The sequence below is a fragment of the Diorhabda carinulata genome, chromosome 1, assembly GCF_026250575.1.
Source record: "Diorhabda carinulata isolate Delta chromosome 1, icDioCari1.1, whole genome shotgun sequence".
Lineage (NCBI taxonomy): Eukaryota > Metazoa > Arthropoda > Insecta > Coleoptera > Chrysomelidae > Diorhabda > Diorhabda carinulata.
In genome coordinates, this window is record NC_079460.1 from 17,250,055 (window position 1) to 17,269,995 (window position 19,941).

Consider the following 19,941-nt stretch of genomic DNA (forward strand, 5'->3'; position numbering starts at 1 on the left):
ATAGTCAATTATATGTCAATTATATGAGGATGGTCCAAGAAGTACCTGGCATGACCTAGAGATGGAGGTAGTTGCTTGAAAAATACCACCGTATTAGAAAGTACACCAATGTATACAGCATATGTTTCAAGTTTGAAGATTCAATAATGGAACATTTTCAGTGAATTTGGGAGCATGGAAAAAATTGGTCATTGTTATGTTGCTCACAAATGGAACAAAAAAGCGTCGTGAAGATATTTCCATCGAGTGTTTGGCAATATTTCACAGAAATAAAACCAAATTTTTGTGCCGTTTCATAACCTTTGATAACACGTGGATCTACCAATTCACACAAGAAACAAAAGAACAATCAAAAAAATCTACTGAAAAGAGAGAACCGGCTTCAAGGAGGCAAAGACCGTTCCACCTGCAGACAAGGTTCTCGCGTCGGTTTTTTTGGGATGCGAGTGGGATAATATTCATTGACTATCTTGAAAAAAAACTATCAATGGCGAGTATTATGAGAACTTATTACAACGTTTGTTGTTTCATCAAGACAATGTACTTTCAATTGCTATATTTTCGCCAGATTTAACCCCCTCGAATTATTCTCCGTTTCCAGACTTGAAAAAACGGCTCTGGGGTCAAACATTTTCCAACAATGAAGGGGTGACGTTGGCAGTTGATGGCTATTTTAAGGAGATTGACGGGAAACATGTATGGAGCTAAAAGGAGATTACGTTGAAAAATAAATGATTCTTTTCCCAACATTTTTGAGTTTTCTTTGTTGAGCCAGGTACTTCTGGGACCATCCTCGTAATATTAATTATAATATTCATAGCTTACGTTAATATTAATCTTTTTTCAAAAACAGTAGAGATAACTTATATAAAAATTTTAAAATATATAGGGTATCCCATTGAAAAAACATTTTTTTGTCCATTTGCAACAACAACGATGATGAGGGGGTGAGTAGTTTATAATGAAAAACTTTGTACATATTATAATTGTGATTTCAACCAAGCAAATTATCTCGAATCTCATTTATTGAACCACTGACATCATCTAGTGATAAAACAGAGTATTATGAATATAATTACAGAAGACACTCGATAATCTGACAACTCGTTAGTCCGACACACTCAGTAATCCGACGTCACGCTAATTGAGTCAAAATTCAGGGTTCTGTGTTTTTTATTGGTTTTTAAGTGTTTCTTTATTCTAGCTGTTAATATAACAAATTCTATTGTAACTACTGAAGGTGAATTTCCTCGTCTGGAAGAAAGCCTGGTCATTTGGCTAAGACAGTGTAGAGGACACTTTTTGAGGGAAAAAACAAAAGAGTTCGCGTCTACTATACAGAAACTTTGCGGCAAGTGAAGGGTGGCTTACAAATTTCAAAAAGAGAAATGGAGTTGTGTTTAAAAAAGTTTGTAGGAAAAGTGGAAGTTCTGATGATGCAGTTTTCTTAGATTGGTAAATTGAAAACCTTGATTGAAAACTATGATGCCCGAGACATTTTTAATACTGATGAAACTGACCTATTTTTCAAATGTTTACCGGACAAGACACTTACTTTTAAAGATGAAAAATGTCATGGGGGAAAACATAGTAAAGAGAGGTTGACAATTTTACTTGCAGTAAATATGGACGGATCGGAAAAACTTAAACCATTAGTTCTAACTAACTGATTATCGTTCTAACAAAAAAACTTGGATGACGACAGAACTTTTTATCAATGGGTTGATGGGGATATGAAACGACGTAAGCGGAAAATTTTAGTATTTTTATACAATTGCACTGTCCACAACAGTACTCCTACATTGTCCAACGTGGAACTCTAGTTTTTTCCGTCAAATACATTTTTTAAATTGCAATCATTGAACCAAGGAATCATTCATAATTTTAAGACGTTCTATCGTGAATAAATTATTAAGCTCGTTTTAGAATCTCTCGACAAGCAGCTAGCTGCAAATATCACGGTACTAACAGCTATTTTACTGATTGACAAGGCATGGAGAGCTGTAACATCCCTAAAGATTCTCAACTGCTTTAAAAAACCCGGTGTCTTAATTAACAATAGAACTATTAGTTGACATCAGTGATGTGAGTTTTTCTGATTTGTTCAAGTGGATAAAGATGTTGCTGTCTCAGGTTCAATAGCCGATGGCGAAATTTTATCTGCGACAAATACAAATGAAAAAAGTAACGATAAAGATGAAGACAATACATTAGAGCCTTTGGCAGAGGTATCAGTTAAATCTGTCTACAAAACGAAAGTTATTGAGCAGCAGCAATGTGCTTTGAAGCAAACCAGTATAACAGAGTTCTTTCAAAAGATTAATTAATTCACATTATGAATACATGTATGTACCTCTAAACTTTTGACGTTGTTATAAAATAGCAGTTAATAAATAATAATTGATCAACACTTAATGTAGTAGTAGACTGTAGTAGATTTTTCTCAAATATGTACATGGCTGCAATCGGTCAAAAAAAATACAATATTTGATAATCTGATGTTTTTTGGTAATCTGATAATCAGTCGGTCCCGTAACTGGGGGATTATCGAGTGCCAACTGTACTACTCAAAACTACTCACACCAAACAATATAAAACATTATGACCTAATCATTTATATTTGAGTAATATTTTGAAACCTATAAGTAGGTTAAATTGCTGTATCATAATTATACACACCCTCCCTGAATAATTATCGAAAAATCGATCAATATACAATACATATTTATTTAACCACCAATTTCAATTTCTTATCAAAAACCCTTTTATGATATGTTAATAGCATAAACAACAATTTTTTATGCCTTCACTATACAAAATAAGTATTGATAATATCGTGTGTTAATGATACAGGGTGGCGCAATACAACGTATAAACTGCATCATCTTTTATCGCGAGGTAAATGGTGCGTGGGCGGGAGGGAGCAGCCTAGCGTGGTTGGATAGTTGCACTCGTGGAGTTTTAGTAGCCATGAGTCACTTCGGCGGAAAGCGTCGCACTTTTTGTGTTCGTAAGTTTTACGAGAACGATCGTTCATACGTCTTGACAAGGTGACTGTATCGTTCAGAATATGGATTAAGACACATTTATGAAGCTCCGGGTGCAAATTTAATTAAAATATGAATTAAGTGTTCCACATTTATACCGCCAGCAGAAGGTCGTCCAAGAACGTCTAGGACCACAGACAATATTGATAGGGTGAAGGAGTCAGTACGAGAAATCCGTGTCTACTTGGAAGCGATCGGCGGCTTTAAACTTGTAACGACGAAGTTTACGGCGAATTTTGAAGTAAACTGCATCCTTAAAGATCCAGTTAACACAGGAATCAAAAGATACCGACTTTGGAGCAAGGTTGGCATTTACTAAAGAAATGCTTAGTCGATTTTTCACTTTTGACCACATCTTTTTCTCAGATGTGGCTCATTTTCATTTAAATGGATCCGTAAACCGAAGAAATTTTCGTCATTGGACCGAAAAAAATCCAAAAATGAAACATCAAAAACTACAACATAGTCCGAAAATAACGGTATGGGCAGCAATCTCAAGCAAAGGAATTATTGGCCCTTTCTTCTTTGAAGATTCACGAGGACGAAACATCACCGTTAACACCGACCGCTATGTTGCGATGTTAGATGGATATTTGACTCCAAATGACTCACGTCGGCTGTGAGACAGATGTTTCCTGCAAGACTTATTTCCAAAAGAGGTGATATCCCTTGATCCCCACGTAGCCCTGATTTATTTTTTTTGTGGGGACCTCTCAAACATAAAGTCTACATGAACAATCCGAGGGATATCAGTCAGCCAAAGAAAAATATCAGCAAGGGAATGGCAGCAATCACCCCAGATTTATTGACGAGAGTTTTCCCAAATCTGCGTCCGCGTTTAGACAAGTGCCGTCTTCGAGAGGGCCGTCATTTAGATGTTATTTTTAAAAAATAAACTTCATTCAATTACCTAATCATCAAATCTTTTATTTCAACAATACCTTATGTATTTATTTCTTATTCCATACTTAATAAATGCAAAATTTTTATTTTAATGCTGCACAATTTTATTAATATGTTAATCGATTCTTTTTAATTGCGATATTTGAAGATTGAGTTATTTCAAAAAAGTCGAAATTGTTAGTTTACATAGTTAAGCATAACCTTAATTCTAAAACCAGAAGCAAAAAAGCAACAAAAGCTATAAGAAGTATTTCAAGATGAAACAGAAGTAGCGTGCATTATCTGGTAAAAATTTTCAATACTCTCCAAACATTTCAATCATTATTATAATACAAAAATAACATCCACATTCTTTAAATGTGATAGAATATTTGATTATGTCGGGTACTTTTTGTACAATGGTTTTACTAAAGTATTTAGTAACTTTTACTTGTTTATACAATATTTAATTACACTGGCGTTCAAAAACTTTCTTTTAATTTCTGTTTATAAGAATACTATTGCTTAGAGTATATTTTTTTTCTCCCAGAAATGGTAAACTGTAAGTGAAATAAATGGATTTAAACACTTTATTTTCTTTTATTAGACATTGTCGCTTTAAAATTTTTTGTGAAGTATTTTTTATACGCCAGTATTTAGAAAAAGAAATAAATGTAAATATGAGTTTTAAAGAAAGGTTTTGTTTCAAAGTAATCATAATTAATTTGTAAATATCGAATTTCAACTCCTCTATGTGAAATGTTGCCAAAATCAACCGTGATACCTGAATACAGGATATAGAAATTTATTTAAAAAGTAATTAAATTACATAATAATTCAAAATGACTTTTTAAACTACACTCGTGACCAAGTAATATCAACTCAGGCGACACCTCTGCAATCGCAAGTCACTTGCAAAAAAACTGAACACAAAATTGTAGTTTTCTTAGTAAAACCTTAAGCTAAGAGTATTAGCTTCAAAATGACATATATGTTTGTTTACAATAATGCTAATTAGGGGCAAATTAACTTTATAAAAGGTTATCTACCTGACCCACCACTATCAGTTAGCCATCAAACGTCAACTGATGCACATCTTTGTTTAAAACAAATAAGAATTCTACCTGAAAATGGACACAACAAGTGATAAAGCCGCTCAAGCGGTTACCTTATTGCGACAAGTGGCCATGAGTCAATGTGCTGTTTCCAGAGTTTACCGTCGCTACCAAGAGTCTGGTAACTTTCATCGAAGACGCGATTCCGGAAGGAGAAATGCACATCTGAGAAAGATGACCGACTCATTGTCAATACATCATTGAGAAATTCAAGTCCAACCAGAGCTCAGAGAAACACGAGGAGTGGCTATGAGTGGCTGGACAGTCTGAAGAAGACTTAAGGCAGCTAACCTTGATCCAAAAGCAGAGTGTGCTTGCATAGTAACGATGGAAGAGGACAAGTCTATAGAAGACCTGGTGAAATATTCACACAGGGTTTCATAAACGAAAAGTGGCTTTCGGAGTCCTTGGATGATTTGGGCGGGTATTCAATGAAAGTAAAAACTATTGAAACGGCGGTAGAGCAATTCAAAGTTAAGCTCAATATCTGACAATTTCAGTCTTAGATCAGGTTCTGCATTTAACTGTTTCTGTATTTATCTTTCAGATAAGTATATATTGAAAATCCTCTTTCTCATAGATATGTTGTGCAAATGGTAATAGAACTTCAATGGCTTTATTTAACAAAACAGGATATTCATTTTGTATTCTGAGCCAGAAGTCAATTGAAGAGTTATCTTTAAAAATTGCTTCCAGAGAACTGTGACAAGATAACTCTATAAGTTTTCCTTTTTCCAGTATATCTAGAGAGATTTCCGAACTTCTTAAACCAAATTTTTACTATGGATGAGACTTGGGTACATTTCTACGACCCAGAAACAAAGCAACAATCGATGGAATGGCGACACTCTGTTTCTCCAAGACCTAAGAAGCTTCGTGTTCAAAAATCTGCTGAAAAAGTTCTTGCTTAATTTTTTTGGGATTGCCATGGAGTAATTATGATTGATTTTTTGGATAAGGGTAGAACAATAACTGGAGATTACTATTCGACATTACCGACCACTTTACGAGAAAAAATTAAAGAGAAAAGACGCGGAAAGCTATCCAAAGGTGTTTTGTTTTTGCAAGACAACACCCCTGCACACAAATCTCATGTTGCCATGCAAAAAATTCGTGATTTAGAGTTTAAATTACTGATCTTTTTCACACAGCCTCAACTCTATCTTGTATACTTGAAATGGTGACACCCTCGCCTTGTAAAGACATATTTAATTCATTCAGTTTACAAAAAATGTCAGCTAAATACGCAAGCTTTTGCAGCCAAAGAACATCGGATATACAAGAAGGCAAATGAAACAGATGATGAATAAAAAATGCTTGAACTTCAGACTTCAATTCAACCTAACAATTTGTTGGCTTATCAGTTTAGTAAATTTTCACCTAGTTTAGCTTTGGAGGTGCTATCGAATAAAAACATCAAATTGAAAACTAAAGGTTAGTGAAATTTTTTTTCGAGTTGTAATTTTTTTTATAAATTATTGTTCAGATTTAACTAAAACGGAATTGGATATTAATATTATGAAATACGATTTGAAAAGATTGGAAATGTACAGTAATGTATGAGAGACAGAAATGTAACACTAACACTATATATATACTCATTCGAGTGATTTTTTTGACTTATGAACTGCAACATTAAACGAAGGACGTAAAATTATACGTATCATTAGTAATTTCATTTCAAAGACAATTTTGATTCTTTATTTTTTAATATTTTATTATCCTGCCTTTTGTGTTATTTTTGTACAAAAATTTTCTGTTTTAGGTGATTTTTTCTAGTTCGGATTGCAACATAAAATAGTATAAAATATTTAGATGATAGTCTAGACGATATAAGTAGTAAAGAAACGTGGTAACTTCCAAAATCCTCACGTACGGAATAGACAGCAATTTGTAGCACGCGATTTTATAACATTCTCGATATCTATAGCATCACTTAAAGTAGTAGATAACGCTGTAGGAAAACGCTTACATACTAAAACTTGTCTATGAATACAACAATGAGTTCATTGAATTTTCTCGTTGATCTTCTTCACCAGTACCACAAAACCAGAAAATCTTCCTGTCATTAATTTCGCACCATCTGTACATACCTCACACAATAAGACCATTCTTTTCAAAATACCCATTGGTTATATCGAAAATCGCTTCTCCGGTTGTGTAGGTTTTCAAAGGTTTTGCCAATAGATAAAATAATATTCGTAAAAAAAAATCTAACGTAGACAAGCAAGACTGTGGCATTTGTTACATCCGTCGATTCTTCAAATTGAATTGCAAAACAATTAAATTTTATTCTTCGTTCGTTCTCCAAATAATTAGACAAGTCATTAATTCTACGCGACACCGTGTTGTTTGATAAGGGATCTAGCCTTTCCTTTGCTGCCTCTTCTCCAAGCGTACATTTGGCGATATCTTTCGCACATGGTCCAATTAAAATTTTTTGCTATTGTATGCGCTTGTCCAGATCTTGCAATTTTATCACTTACTCAAAATTATTCTTCAAGGGGCATTTTACCATCTTCGTTTGAAGCCAAGAAAGAAGAATTTTGATATCTGCTAATTTTCTTTTGAAATATTCAAGAGATTTATCTTGGTGTGTTAAATGTTTTATTTCAATATGTATGTCTACGAAGAAGTGATTATTATAAACTGCTGTTGGCAAGAACTTCCTTACATATTACTAATCACATCGATAAAATGTTTTAAATATAAATAAATTGTTTGTCATAAATTATATGAAATTGTTGATATAATTCGATATTGATGGAGTAACATTGAAAAACAAATAAGAAAAAAAGAAACGAAAACATTGAAATTTATTATAGATTTCTTAACCAACAGGCAGCGAACAATCTGTTTTACAGTGGGTGTGTTATTTAATTTTTGTTTTTGTTTGGCTTTTGATTTTAATGGAGTTTTAAAAAATCCGCTATTACGATATTATTTTTGCAGGTCCCTTCTGCAAACACTACGAACCCCGAGGGGTTCACGAACCACCGGTTGGGAATCACTGACGTAGACCACTTATTATAAAGCTAACACTTGAGATACTAAAATCAGAAAAAAAAATGGAAGCTACAGACTTTTCTACTAGAGATTTTTTACCGCAAGCGTGCGACTTGAGTCGATTTTTTTGCTCACGAGTGTTTATTGATGATATTGGTCTCCAAATTTTATAAACTATGAAGTTGAATAAAACCTCGTAAAAAATACATGTCGATATCAAGTTTAGTACCCTGTATTATTTTAAAACCATATTTAATCTTGACAAATGGTTTTCTTAAAAATCTAATTAAAGTAAAATCCAAAATTTATCAATTGGTTGCTACTGGACTTCACATAAATATAAAGTAAATACTTTTGAATATTGGATGAAAATCTGGAAACTAGTTTTAAAATTTCAATTAAGCTACTCCTTTTCTACTCTAAAATGTGTCAATTACTTATAATCTGCAACATCCTGATCTTGATTATACCTTAGACCTGTTAGTATAGTGATAATGACATGCTTATAAAGAATTGTAACCTTACCTGAATCGCTTCTGTGGTAGGCGTAATACTGTTGACTGCCGTTTTAGGAGGTCTGATAACCTGTTGAGACAAGATGTTAATCAAAGGTCCCTGACGCCGAACGGTATTCGTTTGATTTGAAACTGGTCTAACTATTTGCTGGGAAAGAATGTTGATAAGCGTAGATGGTTGGGAAGTTGTAGTTCTTGAAGTAGCACTTGTAGTAGTCGGTGTTTGGGTTGTAGAAGTAACCGAATTGGAATGTTCAGGTTTCTGATCATTAACTCTTGGTTGGCCAATACGTTGAATGTGAGGTGTAACTTGTGTACTTGTTTGAGAATTCTGAATTGAAACACTTTGAGTTGATCTTCCCCCCGAAACTTGCACAACATTTACCACTGGATTAACGCCCAACGGTCTTATCATTTGAAAATCATTAAGACCTGGAATATTGGATAAAACAGATTTTAGCGCTGATCTTTTCTCTGGAGCTTTATCCTCTTTATTAAAATCGCAACAAACCTTCGTATTTATCTGAGAATTAACACGTAGATTCACGTCTTGTAATGGCGAAAGAATGTGATTTTGTACTAAATTTGGTGCTTTTCCAACCTTATTTTCAGATTTGTCAGAACTTTTACGTTTTCTAGAATTTTTTGGAGGAGTCTTTCCTCTATCACATTTTTGTTTGATAATAGAATATTCTTCCTTATTTCCTGCACACTTTCCTCCAATTTTCTTATTAGAAGGTAGGTGGCATAGAATAATTTGCAATTCTTTACTATCGATCAGGGAATTTTGTACAGTGGAATGTAGATTTTCAGTACTATTTTCATTATATACATTTTTACAATCATCTAATACATCAACACCGGGTGGTGTTTTAACACAGTCTTTAGTTTCAACTAATATTTTTCTTTTTGACTTTTTTGTGTATGTTCTAATATTTTCAGTCAAGTTTATCTTTGGTAAAATTTCGTGAGGGTCATCATTTTCGAGAAATTCTTTTTTCTCTAATGCAGAACTATTACGTGTGTGACATAAAGGTTCTTCAGGACGCCTTTCAAAATTATCTGAGAAAATACTGCTATCAGTAATAGAGTCATCTATAGCATTAGAGTTACATTGAGCCGTGGTTCTGGAATTTTGGTTCTTAATGGCGTTATAATTATTATTTCCTTCATTACTATAATCATTAGTTGAAATCACATTAACCCTATAAATACTGTCGTCTTTATTGCACTTCAAATCATCATTTGATGTTTTTGACTCATCAGCCTTATCATTGTTACAATTTTTGATTAGTATAGTATCCAATGAATTGCAAGAATTCTTCGGCGTCTGACAAACTTGCTTGCGATTTCTTTTCTTCTCGATTCGGGATGTTTTTTTGTGAGATCGAATTTTCTTGTTGCTCTTTTGTTGTATTTCCTGTTTCATCTTGACTGTTTGATGGTCTAGATTGACCAAAACTGGTTCCTTCTCCAAAAGAACACAGCTTGTTTCCATATTGATAGGAATTTGTGGCGGGTACATTGTTGATACTTTGTGATGTTGAGGTACAACTATACTTTTTTTGTGATCCACTGGGTCCGTAAGTTCTTCTGATTTGTGAATTGTTACCTGTGGATTGACTTGTGAAATCAGCAACTTCTCTGAACTGGGATAATGATTGGGTACTTTGAGCAAATTGTAGAAGTTGTTGCGCAATAAGCTCTTGATGGTTGATGGATTGGCTTGATTGTTTTCGCCCATGTTCTTGTTTTGATTTTGAACATTCATTGATGGGCTGCTGCTGTGCCTTTGTTGTTCTTTGAGGGTTAATTGTTGCAATTTTTCTTTGTTGGTCGTTAATTGTTGTTCCCGTTGAAATGGTGGTGTTTGTATACTGCTTTGAACTTGTTGGCTGGTAAATTGGGTTGACTGAGGTTGTTGATTTTGTGAGTTGTTTTGATGTGCAGACAGATTTTGAAGAGGCGTGGTATTGGTTGTTTCCTCCTGAATCTCTTTGACTTGATCCTGTTTTTGACTTCTGACTGGTGACAAGGGGCAATTGACTTGAGGATTTTCCAATTTGGTCACTAGTATCGTACAGAGTGACTGTGAAATGTTGCTTGTGTTGAGAGGTGAGGGCGCTCGTAACGGGCCGTTTGACTTGGAAATTATTGGTATCTGACACGTTTCGCTGTCTAACTTGGGTGATTGTGGTGCCTGGGAGTTGAATTTCAAAATTGACACCAGAGGTACTTGGTTTTGTTGTGGAGCTGTTGCCGGCTGCAAAATTTTGTTTGTATTGTGAGACATTCTGGTTTGATTTGACGTTTGTTTGGTGCTGAATAACGTGGAATGTGCTGACATTTGAATAGTTTGATTTTTTGGGTTGCAAGTTACTTGTTCCTGTAAAGTTTGACTGTTTAATTTGACTACTGTTGGCCCCTTGAATGAATTGTTTGAGTTGGGAACTGACTTCAACTGAGGAGTGATGGACTGGAGATGTGGTAATGACTGAAGACTGTTGCTGTTTGATTTGAGAAGTGGTGATGAGGGATCGGAGTTTGGGATAAGCAAGAATGTTGACTGGAGCTTGTGGTGCGTTAATAAATTCAAGAGAGTAGGTTGCTCCTGTTTTACTGGTATTATTTGTTGCGGGGACTGTTCTAGCAGCTGTTCCTTTTGGAGAGCAATGGGATTTTGATTGGAAAATTTCTCTGACTGTTTCGTTACCGGTGTTTCGTTTTTGTTGCTCTTCTGCTTTACATGTGGTGTCTGGATTGAATGGTTGTTGAATTTGTCCTGATGTGGACTGGATAAAACCTCTTGCTTTTGAATTTGGTTCTGTTTCGAAACTTTTGGATTGAGACATTGATAAAAGGAGTTCGGCAAGTTGCTGTGATTCACTGGGTTGGCTACTTGGGAATTTATACAATTGTTTTTGATTTGTTTCTGATCTTGGTTGGATAACATTTTTACATCTTGTTCCAGACTGGTTTGCAACTTGTCTATTTTTATCAATGGAATAAATTCCTGATTCATATTGGATATTAGGCTTGGTAATGGAATCAAATTGGTTAGACTGTTTTTCAATTTTATCTCCTTTGTTTGAGTTTGATGCAGAGCGGAACTGGCTGACTCTTGACTGTTTGTTAAAGTATTGCTTGGGTTGGTTAAGAGATCCGATGTAGATGTTCGTATGTGAGGAGGAAGATTGGCTTGTAATGTTTCTGATCGTTCCTTGTTGCGGTTGGACGCCAATTTCTTTGATAGATGGGTTTTGAATAGTACTTGACTTTGACTGATTGCTAGAGGCAATTGAGATTGAGGAGCTGACTGTTGCTCTGTTTTGTGATTTGGATTGGATGAGGAATGTGTTTGATTTGAAATCTGAAACTGATGAAGATTTGGCTTGGATTGTTGAGGTTGTTGATGTTCCCGAACTAATTGTTCTTGCATCACATCTTTGAAATTGTCCTTGTTGATAACTGGATGAACCTGTTTGTATTCCGAGAGCAGAATTGTTGGTAATAGCAGAATTGTATGGTTTTTTGTAGAACTCGTTGGATTGTTGTGAACTTTGGGATCCGGTGAAGGAAGACGAAAATCCTGAACCTTGTGATCGGTCAATTTGCATTTGTTGTTTTCTTCCGAACCAATCTTGCCCTTGTTGTGTATTTCTGTTTGTTGGCACTTTTTTATCATTAATGCATTTTTCAAGAATGGAAATAGAATCTTTTGCTGTTGATTGTTTACTTGGATTAATGTGTTTTCCTTCTTCGCCACTTGCCCACCAAGTAGAGGCAACGTGGCAGTCTTTACGTTTTTTGAACTAAAATCAGAATCATATGTTTTAGTCATATTGGTAGTACTGGCAGTATCAATCGTCGTGGGAAATGGTTTCGGATATTGTATAGCTGCAAACTTAGGTGCAATGTTATTTTTGTTATTTAAATTAGCTGATGTATTTTCCACTTTTAAAGAATCAACCGACTTCATAACAGCAGGAGTAATATTTGGAATATTGGAATCTGCTTTGAAACGCTTTTCAGGTGTCTCAAGGCATGTTTCTTTTTCCCGAGTTCTTTTAAGATTAGGTCTAAACATTCTTAGGCTTTTGAGCGTATTTGGATCTGACTTTGTTTGAGTTGGAAGCATAGGCAAATATGGACCTTCACCTGCTCCGTCACTTCCAAGACTGTAAGGTCTTGAATCTTGGGACATCGAATCTTCGCTATTTGAACTTGTCTCTTCATCAGAAACAAAATCTTGATCCAAATATTGTTCATATCCTCTTTCAATTCCATCTAATTCGTCTAGAGGTTCCTGTTTGATACCTTTGAATATTGAATAATCTATGTCAATAAATTTCAATTCAGTAACTATGTTTTTTGTAGCTTGTGGATCTTGTAAATACATCAAACAAAGTCTGTGTAACTCTTCCCATGGCATAAACCAACTCAGTATTTGGTATCTAGGATTTGACAAGCATACAACCAGATCATCACACAAAGCTTCAGAAATTCCTAATATTGAGTTCTGGAGTGCCTCATTAAGGGCCATGTTGATCTTAATAGGCACATTAAATTCGGGTTTTGACATCCATTCTCCACATTCAGGGCACATCCAAGTGATTTCATCTGATGGTAAAATCGGTGGATGCAATTTACATTTCCATTCTTGACCTGTATCTAACACTTGAAATCCACTTTTCTTTGCTAACAGTTCAATATTAGAGAGCCTTTCTTTTGTTGGTTCTAAACTAAAAGCAGTAAGCACACATTCCCTCGCCACTTTCACATGTTCTGATAAAAAATTCGCTAGATTACAAAACGCTGCCGCCAATCTAGAGGTAATTGCAGCTACTTTCTCTACTTCATTGGCATCTTTTTGACGCTCTAATTCATTCATATCAGTCGTTAAGGCTCGTATGTACATTTCAATTACAAAAGGTTTCAACTTCTGTCCAGCCTGCAAAAAAAATTATCATTATCTTTAGTATTCATGACATTTATAATAATTTTAAAAAGTTGCATCTGGAATTAATGGTTCTCATCTTTTTATTGTAGTTGAAGATATAATTTGATCCAAAATATTTGCAACTGAAATTGATAATAGGCTTAGTAGTTGGATCAAATCAAAAAAATATAAAGAATATCAATTGTTTTGTTCTCTTATTCTTGTTCTATTATTCAAGCTTTTAAATTTTTGGTCGTCGGGAAGAGAAAAACATTCAGAGGAAGGAAAACGGCCAGGTGATACTAGGTAACAAACTAATAAAATTACTAATATTCAGATATTATAAAAAGACATTAAAGAAGGGTGACAGTTTTTTTTAAATTTCAATATAAGCTTACCCTTTTTTGAATAACTGCACAGAATACATATAACCCAGCAGCATCTGCCAAATTGCTAATACGGCGAATAGATGACGAGAAGTCTTGTAACAGCTCATCTGAATTACAAAGAGATATATAAACTTCTAAATAACTTTCAAGGAATTCTTTCAATTCTTCAGTATATTTAACAACGGCCTGGGAAATATACATTTGCACCGCTAATATAGCAACCCGATGACAATTTTTCCAAATTTTTGATATTTTGACACGTTTTTTAGCAAATCTATTCACCAGCTGAAGTCCTTCACCAAAAGTCAGTTCTTTCAACTAGAATGAAAACACAAATTGAAATAAACGTAAAGTATTTCAAGAAAAATATATTAATAGAAAAAAAAACTTTACAAATTTTTACTGTTTTCCATTACAAGTAATGGAATTAGCCAAATAATCTGAAAATTCCCACAAATATAACAATAATATAACTAACGCCTTTCTCATTTATACTTACCAGAACTACAATTTTATGTTTATCTTGAAATTTGTATAACAATGCAATATAAATATCAAAAATGAACCACATTTGAGTCTCTGTAGCATTAAGGCTGAAATTTTGAGTCTTCGATAACTTATTACAGTTCATAAAAGCAGTAACCAAATTTAGAGCTAAATCTTCACAATGGGATTCACAAAGTTTCTTCAATCGAACTGATATCAAATAAGCTGTTTCTACACAAAAAAATTCGATTTCTAAAAAAAATATAAATAAGTAAATTTTTAATAATATATTTTGGGTAAAATTATAATTTATACACTTTTATATATTACACTATGTGCACCCAATATTTCTACCTAAAATAAATTGACAAAATATGACAAGGGAACGACTTTCAATTTGAGATCCAGAATGTCTGGCAAATGCACCTCTGTAAATCCTAGTATATCACAGAGCTTGGGTGTTCAGACTGGAAAGACCACCAGTGTTCAAATGTAGTATTCTGAAATGAGTCCATATTTTGCTCTTATGACAATAATCAACGATAGATCAGTAATTATGTAGGAGGAATGTCATGGTGATTATTGAAAGAGGTCTCTTTAATGCACGCAGGTACCTTGTTGATTGATTAGAACCACAAATTCGTTCCCTTGTAGGAGAAAGAGAATTAAAAATGAGATTCTAAATGAGTCTAGATGCTTTCAAACTACAATCGATAGCTAAAGGGGAAATACGTCCTTTCAATATTTTTTAAATTTAAATAAACTTTGTCATACTGTTTCGCCACAGTGAAAAAAATTTGCTATAAAACATTCTACCTTTGGTTAAATTAATATCTTGTGAAAATACAGACTTAATTAATTACCTTCAACTCCAATTTCTGAGTCCTTTGTTTTCATAAGGTTCATTAGAATGGGATCTTCCCAAGGATTTCTCACTACATCTGCTAATTTTTTACAACGGGTAGCAAATGCACTATTTAGCTTAAGTAATTCATTCTGCGCCTTTTCTATTTCTTCCAACAGTTTGGACTGATAAGTTGCTGAAATTTCATATTATTCATTACAAATTAGACCATACAAAAATTTAAATATTTTTTAAAAAACATAAGAGTCAAATAATATCTGAAATATCTATTTTTTCAATAGTCAAAATAGTAATATTATACTACTATCATAGTTTTGATTTATTTTGCTGATTATGACTAGTGAGCAGAATCATTAAATACTGAAAATAGAAATAAAAATATACTATCACTTCTTGCTAAAACTATTAATTTAATTTTTTCACAATGTAGACAAGTAAAACTTTAATATGCTGCTATGTAAGAGGCTCACAGCGACGAGGAGATATAATCCGGGGTAAACGTGCACAATTAATTTTTTGAGAGAAAATTTGTATATAAAATAAGCCATGTTATAACACAACAAAACTTAAAATGTTGAAAAGTTTATTGAATCGTTTATTTCCATAATCTTTGTTGATTAATTAATTTCCCCTTAACCTGTACTGATACTATATTATAAAAATTCGGTTTTCATTTGAAATTCAGATCTAACAAATTACTTAAGGTTAAAGCCAACAAAGGCAATAGCTCCAAAACCCACATGTTTCTATTGTCTCGCTCTATTTACTCATAAAATTGTAATATTCAATTGAAATTTATGCCTTCCCTCTTCTTTTCGCACTTATAGCATTGCTCATAAGAGCAAAGAAGACAATCTAAAGAAAAAGATATTGGTTTTCTAATCACAAATTCAATATACTCAGTCTATTTTTCACAATTCTCTAGATCTCTAATTTTATTTATGATCATCTAAACTACAGAAGTGACTTTTCCAATAAGTGAGGAAGATCAACATTTTCATATTCCTACCTTAGTTTTTCATAAGCTAGAACATCAACCTTATAATTAATTAATTAAATTAACAGTCCTATAAAATATAAGGAAGACAACGGGTTTTTCATTAAATGATTAATTTTGAAGAAAGGTATTGTAAAGTTATAAACTTTCCAAATATATAATTAAGAATAAAAGTTCCACATTTTTAATATAATGGAATTTCTTATCTTTTTATGATTTACAAAATTCAGCCTTGCTATAAAATATTCAAGTTTTTGTACAGATTATTTTAAAATGACAACAAAAGTTAAACAACATAAATATTCACCATAAAAGGAAGTGAAAAATTTTATGATCAAAGACATACAATTTTATAATCAGATACATACATTCGTTTTCTTCTAAGAATGTGATAAAACATGTAATTGATTGCATAATACACAACATAACACATAATAAGACAAGGCATTCTAAATTGAAACAATAACAACAAAGGAATAACATCTGGTAAAGACTTTAGAGGGAGTAATAAATGAAACAAACACAGGAAAAGCACCAAAAGAAGAAACAATAATATTAACAGACTACGCAATTTATTCACCAATACAAGAGAATTTAAAAAAGTTAAAGAAACAAGAAGATATATTTATGATCCATGGATAAAGGAAAAACGTCCAACACAGTAAAAAGAGAGTACATATGGAAGAGCTTAAAAAGAAATGAACAAAAACTAAGAGTCTAAAGTATTTGAAACTAACAACAAGATAAGAACTGATGAAAAGATTCAGTGGATTGGAACAAAATGAAATTTATCCACACAGAAATATCTACAAATGTTTTTGATTTCATATTAATAGACATTTGTATAAGTAGTGACTAATTAATTCCAGGATATACCAGGTTTTAAGTAGACTACTGTACAGAATTTGCTGTGTATCATAAACAATACTATCAATATGATTTGTTCCCCATGCATTTTAAAGAGAACACAATAATTAAATCACATAAATTAGTGACTAGAATATTTTGGTACAAACACCATACAAAAAATCAACAGTCATTGCCTATCTATTATTTCTATAAAGAACTCAAAAATAATCAATTTTTATAAAGTTATATAGAGTAACACACATAAGATAACTAAAAAAATTTTAGTTTATTTTTATGCAGACATAATAATGCAAATATTATTATCTAGACTTGACAACAATTTAGTTTAATTAAACATTTTAATATATGTTTGCTTAAAATTACTAGACTCATAAATGTTGTTATGAAATGTTTACAAATGGTTTTAAAAAGAACCAATAAAAAAAGAACTTTAGACAGACATTGGATATTTACAAAAATTCAAGCTTCCACTGTTATGTGAAAAATCCATTTAATACAAAATATATACCATCCTTCTAATGTAATAACAATAATTGTGAAATAGTTATATTATAAGAAAATAACAAAGCAATGTATAATATTTTGTGATACAATTATATAAGAATACATTTGCCTGATAAATATCAGTGAAGTCCCCTTACTATATGAGATATTACTAGTGAATTGAATATATGCTCAATGTAGCTATGCCCATATTCTAACATCAAATTACTAAATGCATTTGGTTTTCAGCAAATTTTAGAAATAACACGCATTCGTATGTAGTTTTTCAATTATTGCTACTAAATACTGTGATTACACTCTTTTGGCTTGAGTTTGAAAATATTTGTAGAATACAAGCAGTGATAATTAATGTATATTCTAATTTGTTCTTTTCAACACTATACTTATAATACATCATATAAGTGAGTGTTCTGGTCTTTGCACTTGTCTACATGTGTTTTTGTTTCCAAAATAACCTCTATACACAAAGTAATTGGAATATATTGATATAAAAACAACTTATAATGATGGTCCACTGCATCATGTTCAACAAACCCCAGATTAATTAACTTTTATGTTGTAGCATTCAATATTTCTTTAAAAGAGAAAAAAAGGGATATATACTATACTTCAAACTCACCCTTAAAATGATTCCATTCTGCTGTAAGAACAATATTTAAAGCATGTAGTTTTGCCCAATCCATAATCTGGATAACATGACGAAGATCAAACTGAGATAAGTTCAGTTCTCCAATGCTTTTCCAAACATCTATTAAGGATTCAATTTTGTTTTCAAAAGAATCACTTTTATTGTTCAATATATATTCATGTTTCTGTAAAAGAATATTTCTAATAATGGCATATAATTGATTCAAAAGAATAGTAAGTATAAATGCAATATACTTATAGCAATATCATACTACATTTGACAATTGAGATATGAATTATTATGCATTTTATAGCTATAAAATATTACCAAAATGCAAAGTGATTTCACTAAAAACCAAAACCCCTATCTGAACTAATTTTAAAACTACTCTCAATCAATGAAATATAATTTAAAAATATTAAAGCGAAAAGAAGCATGCCAACGCAAAATAGAGATAAATTCTAACAATAACCAAATAAACTAGTTTGAATTTTAGCCTAACAAATTGACAGGCTTTAATTCCCTTTGAAATCACTTTGGCACTAAACTAAAAAAAAAATACAAAAGTAAGAGATACGTGCTTTGAAGGGTGCAAAATAATCTTGGTTTCCTTGTACAAAATTCATCTTGATGTAACGTAGAATCAAGCAATTAAAACAAACAACTATAAATGATTGTTTCGAATAGGAGGATACCAAGATGACATATCAATTGAGGCACTTTAATAAAACTCAGTCTACACAATCGAGCCAAAACTCCACTTGACGAAATTGTTGTGGTTTATTTAAGATGGCCACATTCTTCTATTTTCTGTACATATCACCGATGGAACATGGCGGCCATGCGAATGAATAACTACACACTTGCCGTCACAATAATCATGCGAAAATTATATAAACTAATGAACTATAAGCACGATAATTGTGTTTTTCACCTTATAAACATTTAAGAAGGATCTTTCTTGCTGTTTGTTTATGTTTGAAATGCACTCTATTTTGTTATCGTCCTCTTGTGACGCCATATTTACACCAGTTATCTGCACGCAAACGCTTTACATATACGCATGCGGGAGTCTCATCGTGAATTTAGAATTTTGACATTTGAGCAATGGTTAAAGGCATATTCATCGATGATACATCTCTTACATCACCGTTCCAACTGCACCAATCAATTAACTAGCTCCGTTCCTCTCTTTGTTTTCCATCTAAAAATATTGATGTCTACAGCATAATTGCATTCAAGTGTGAGTGTTTCACATTTCTATTTTTTTAAAACGTTTACAAGGGCTTAATTTTTACAAGGGAAGCAAATATTTGGATTAGTAGACTTTATGACAGAAAGAGGGCTTTAGAAGATTCATATGTGATAACTGACGGTTCGTGACTTATAAATGATTGTGCTGTATAAAACGTAACCCGCAAAAATCTATTTTCATTACTATAATTTCGTGTTTCTATTTACTTATTTATAGAACTTTATCAGTGGCGACGCTAGCCGCCGCGGGGCCCTGTGCGAAGTGAGTTAGGGGGGGCCCTTCCCCGGAAAATAGCAGTAACATAGCAATTTTGCGATTAAAAAAGTTTGATTCCATACTTCAATACTTGTGGGGCTCTAGACTTTAAAACATTAAAACCGTGTAGAAAATATTTATATACATATTTATTTATAAAATATTTATTTTTAAGTATAAAATTAAAA

At 32.7% G+C, this 19,941-nt stretch overlaps 1 protein-coding gene across 2 annotated transcripts in view; it reads right to left on the bottom strand.

Moving 5' to 3' along the window:
- LOC130894648 (uncharacterized) overlaps positions 1-19,319 on the bottom strand; it is a 61,747-nt gene extending 42,428 nt beyond the window's left edge. The window contains exons 1-6 of one of the 2 annotated variants that reach the window (XM_057801614.1): positions 19,178-19,319; positions 18,235-18,427; positions 15,243-15,419; positions 14,393-14,631; positions 13,903-14,211; positions 8,576-13,516 (exon numbers count right to left, since the gene is read on the bottom strand). In XM_057801614.1, the coding sequence (XP_057657597.1) occupies positions 8,576-13,516; positions 13,903-14,211; positions 14,393-14,631; positions 15,243-15,419; positions 18,235-18,427; positions 19,178-19,264 (5,946 nt within the window). In that variant the 5' untranslated portion in view covers positions 19,265-19,319. Of the gene's footprint in view, positions 1-8,575; positions 13,517-13,902; positions 14,212-14,392; positions 14,632-15,242; positions 15,420-18,234; positions 18,428-18,824 lie in introns of both variants that reach the window. The other variant, XM_057801698.1, reaches the window with a different exon arrangement.
- Positions 19,320-19,941: the final 622 nt, after the last annotated feature.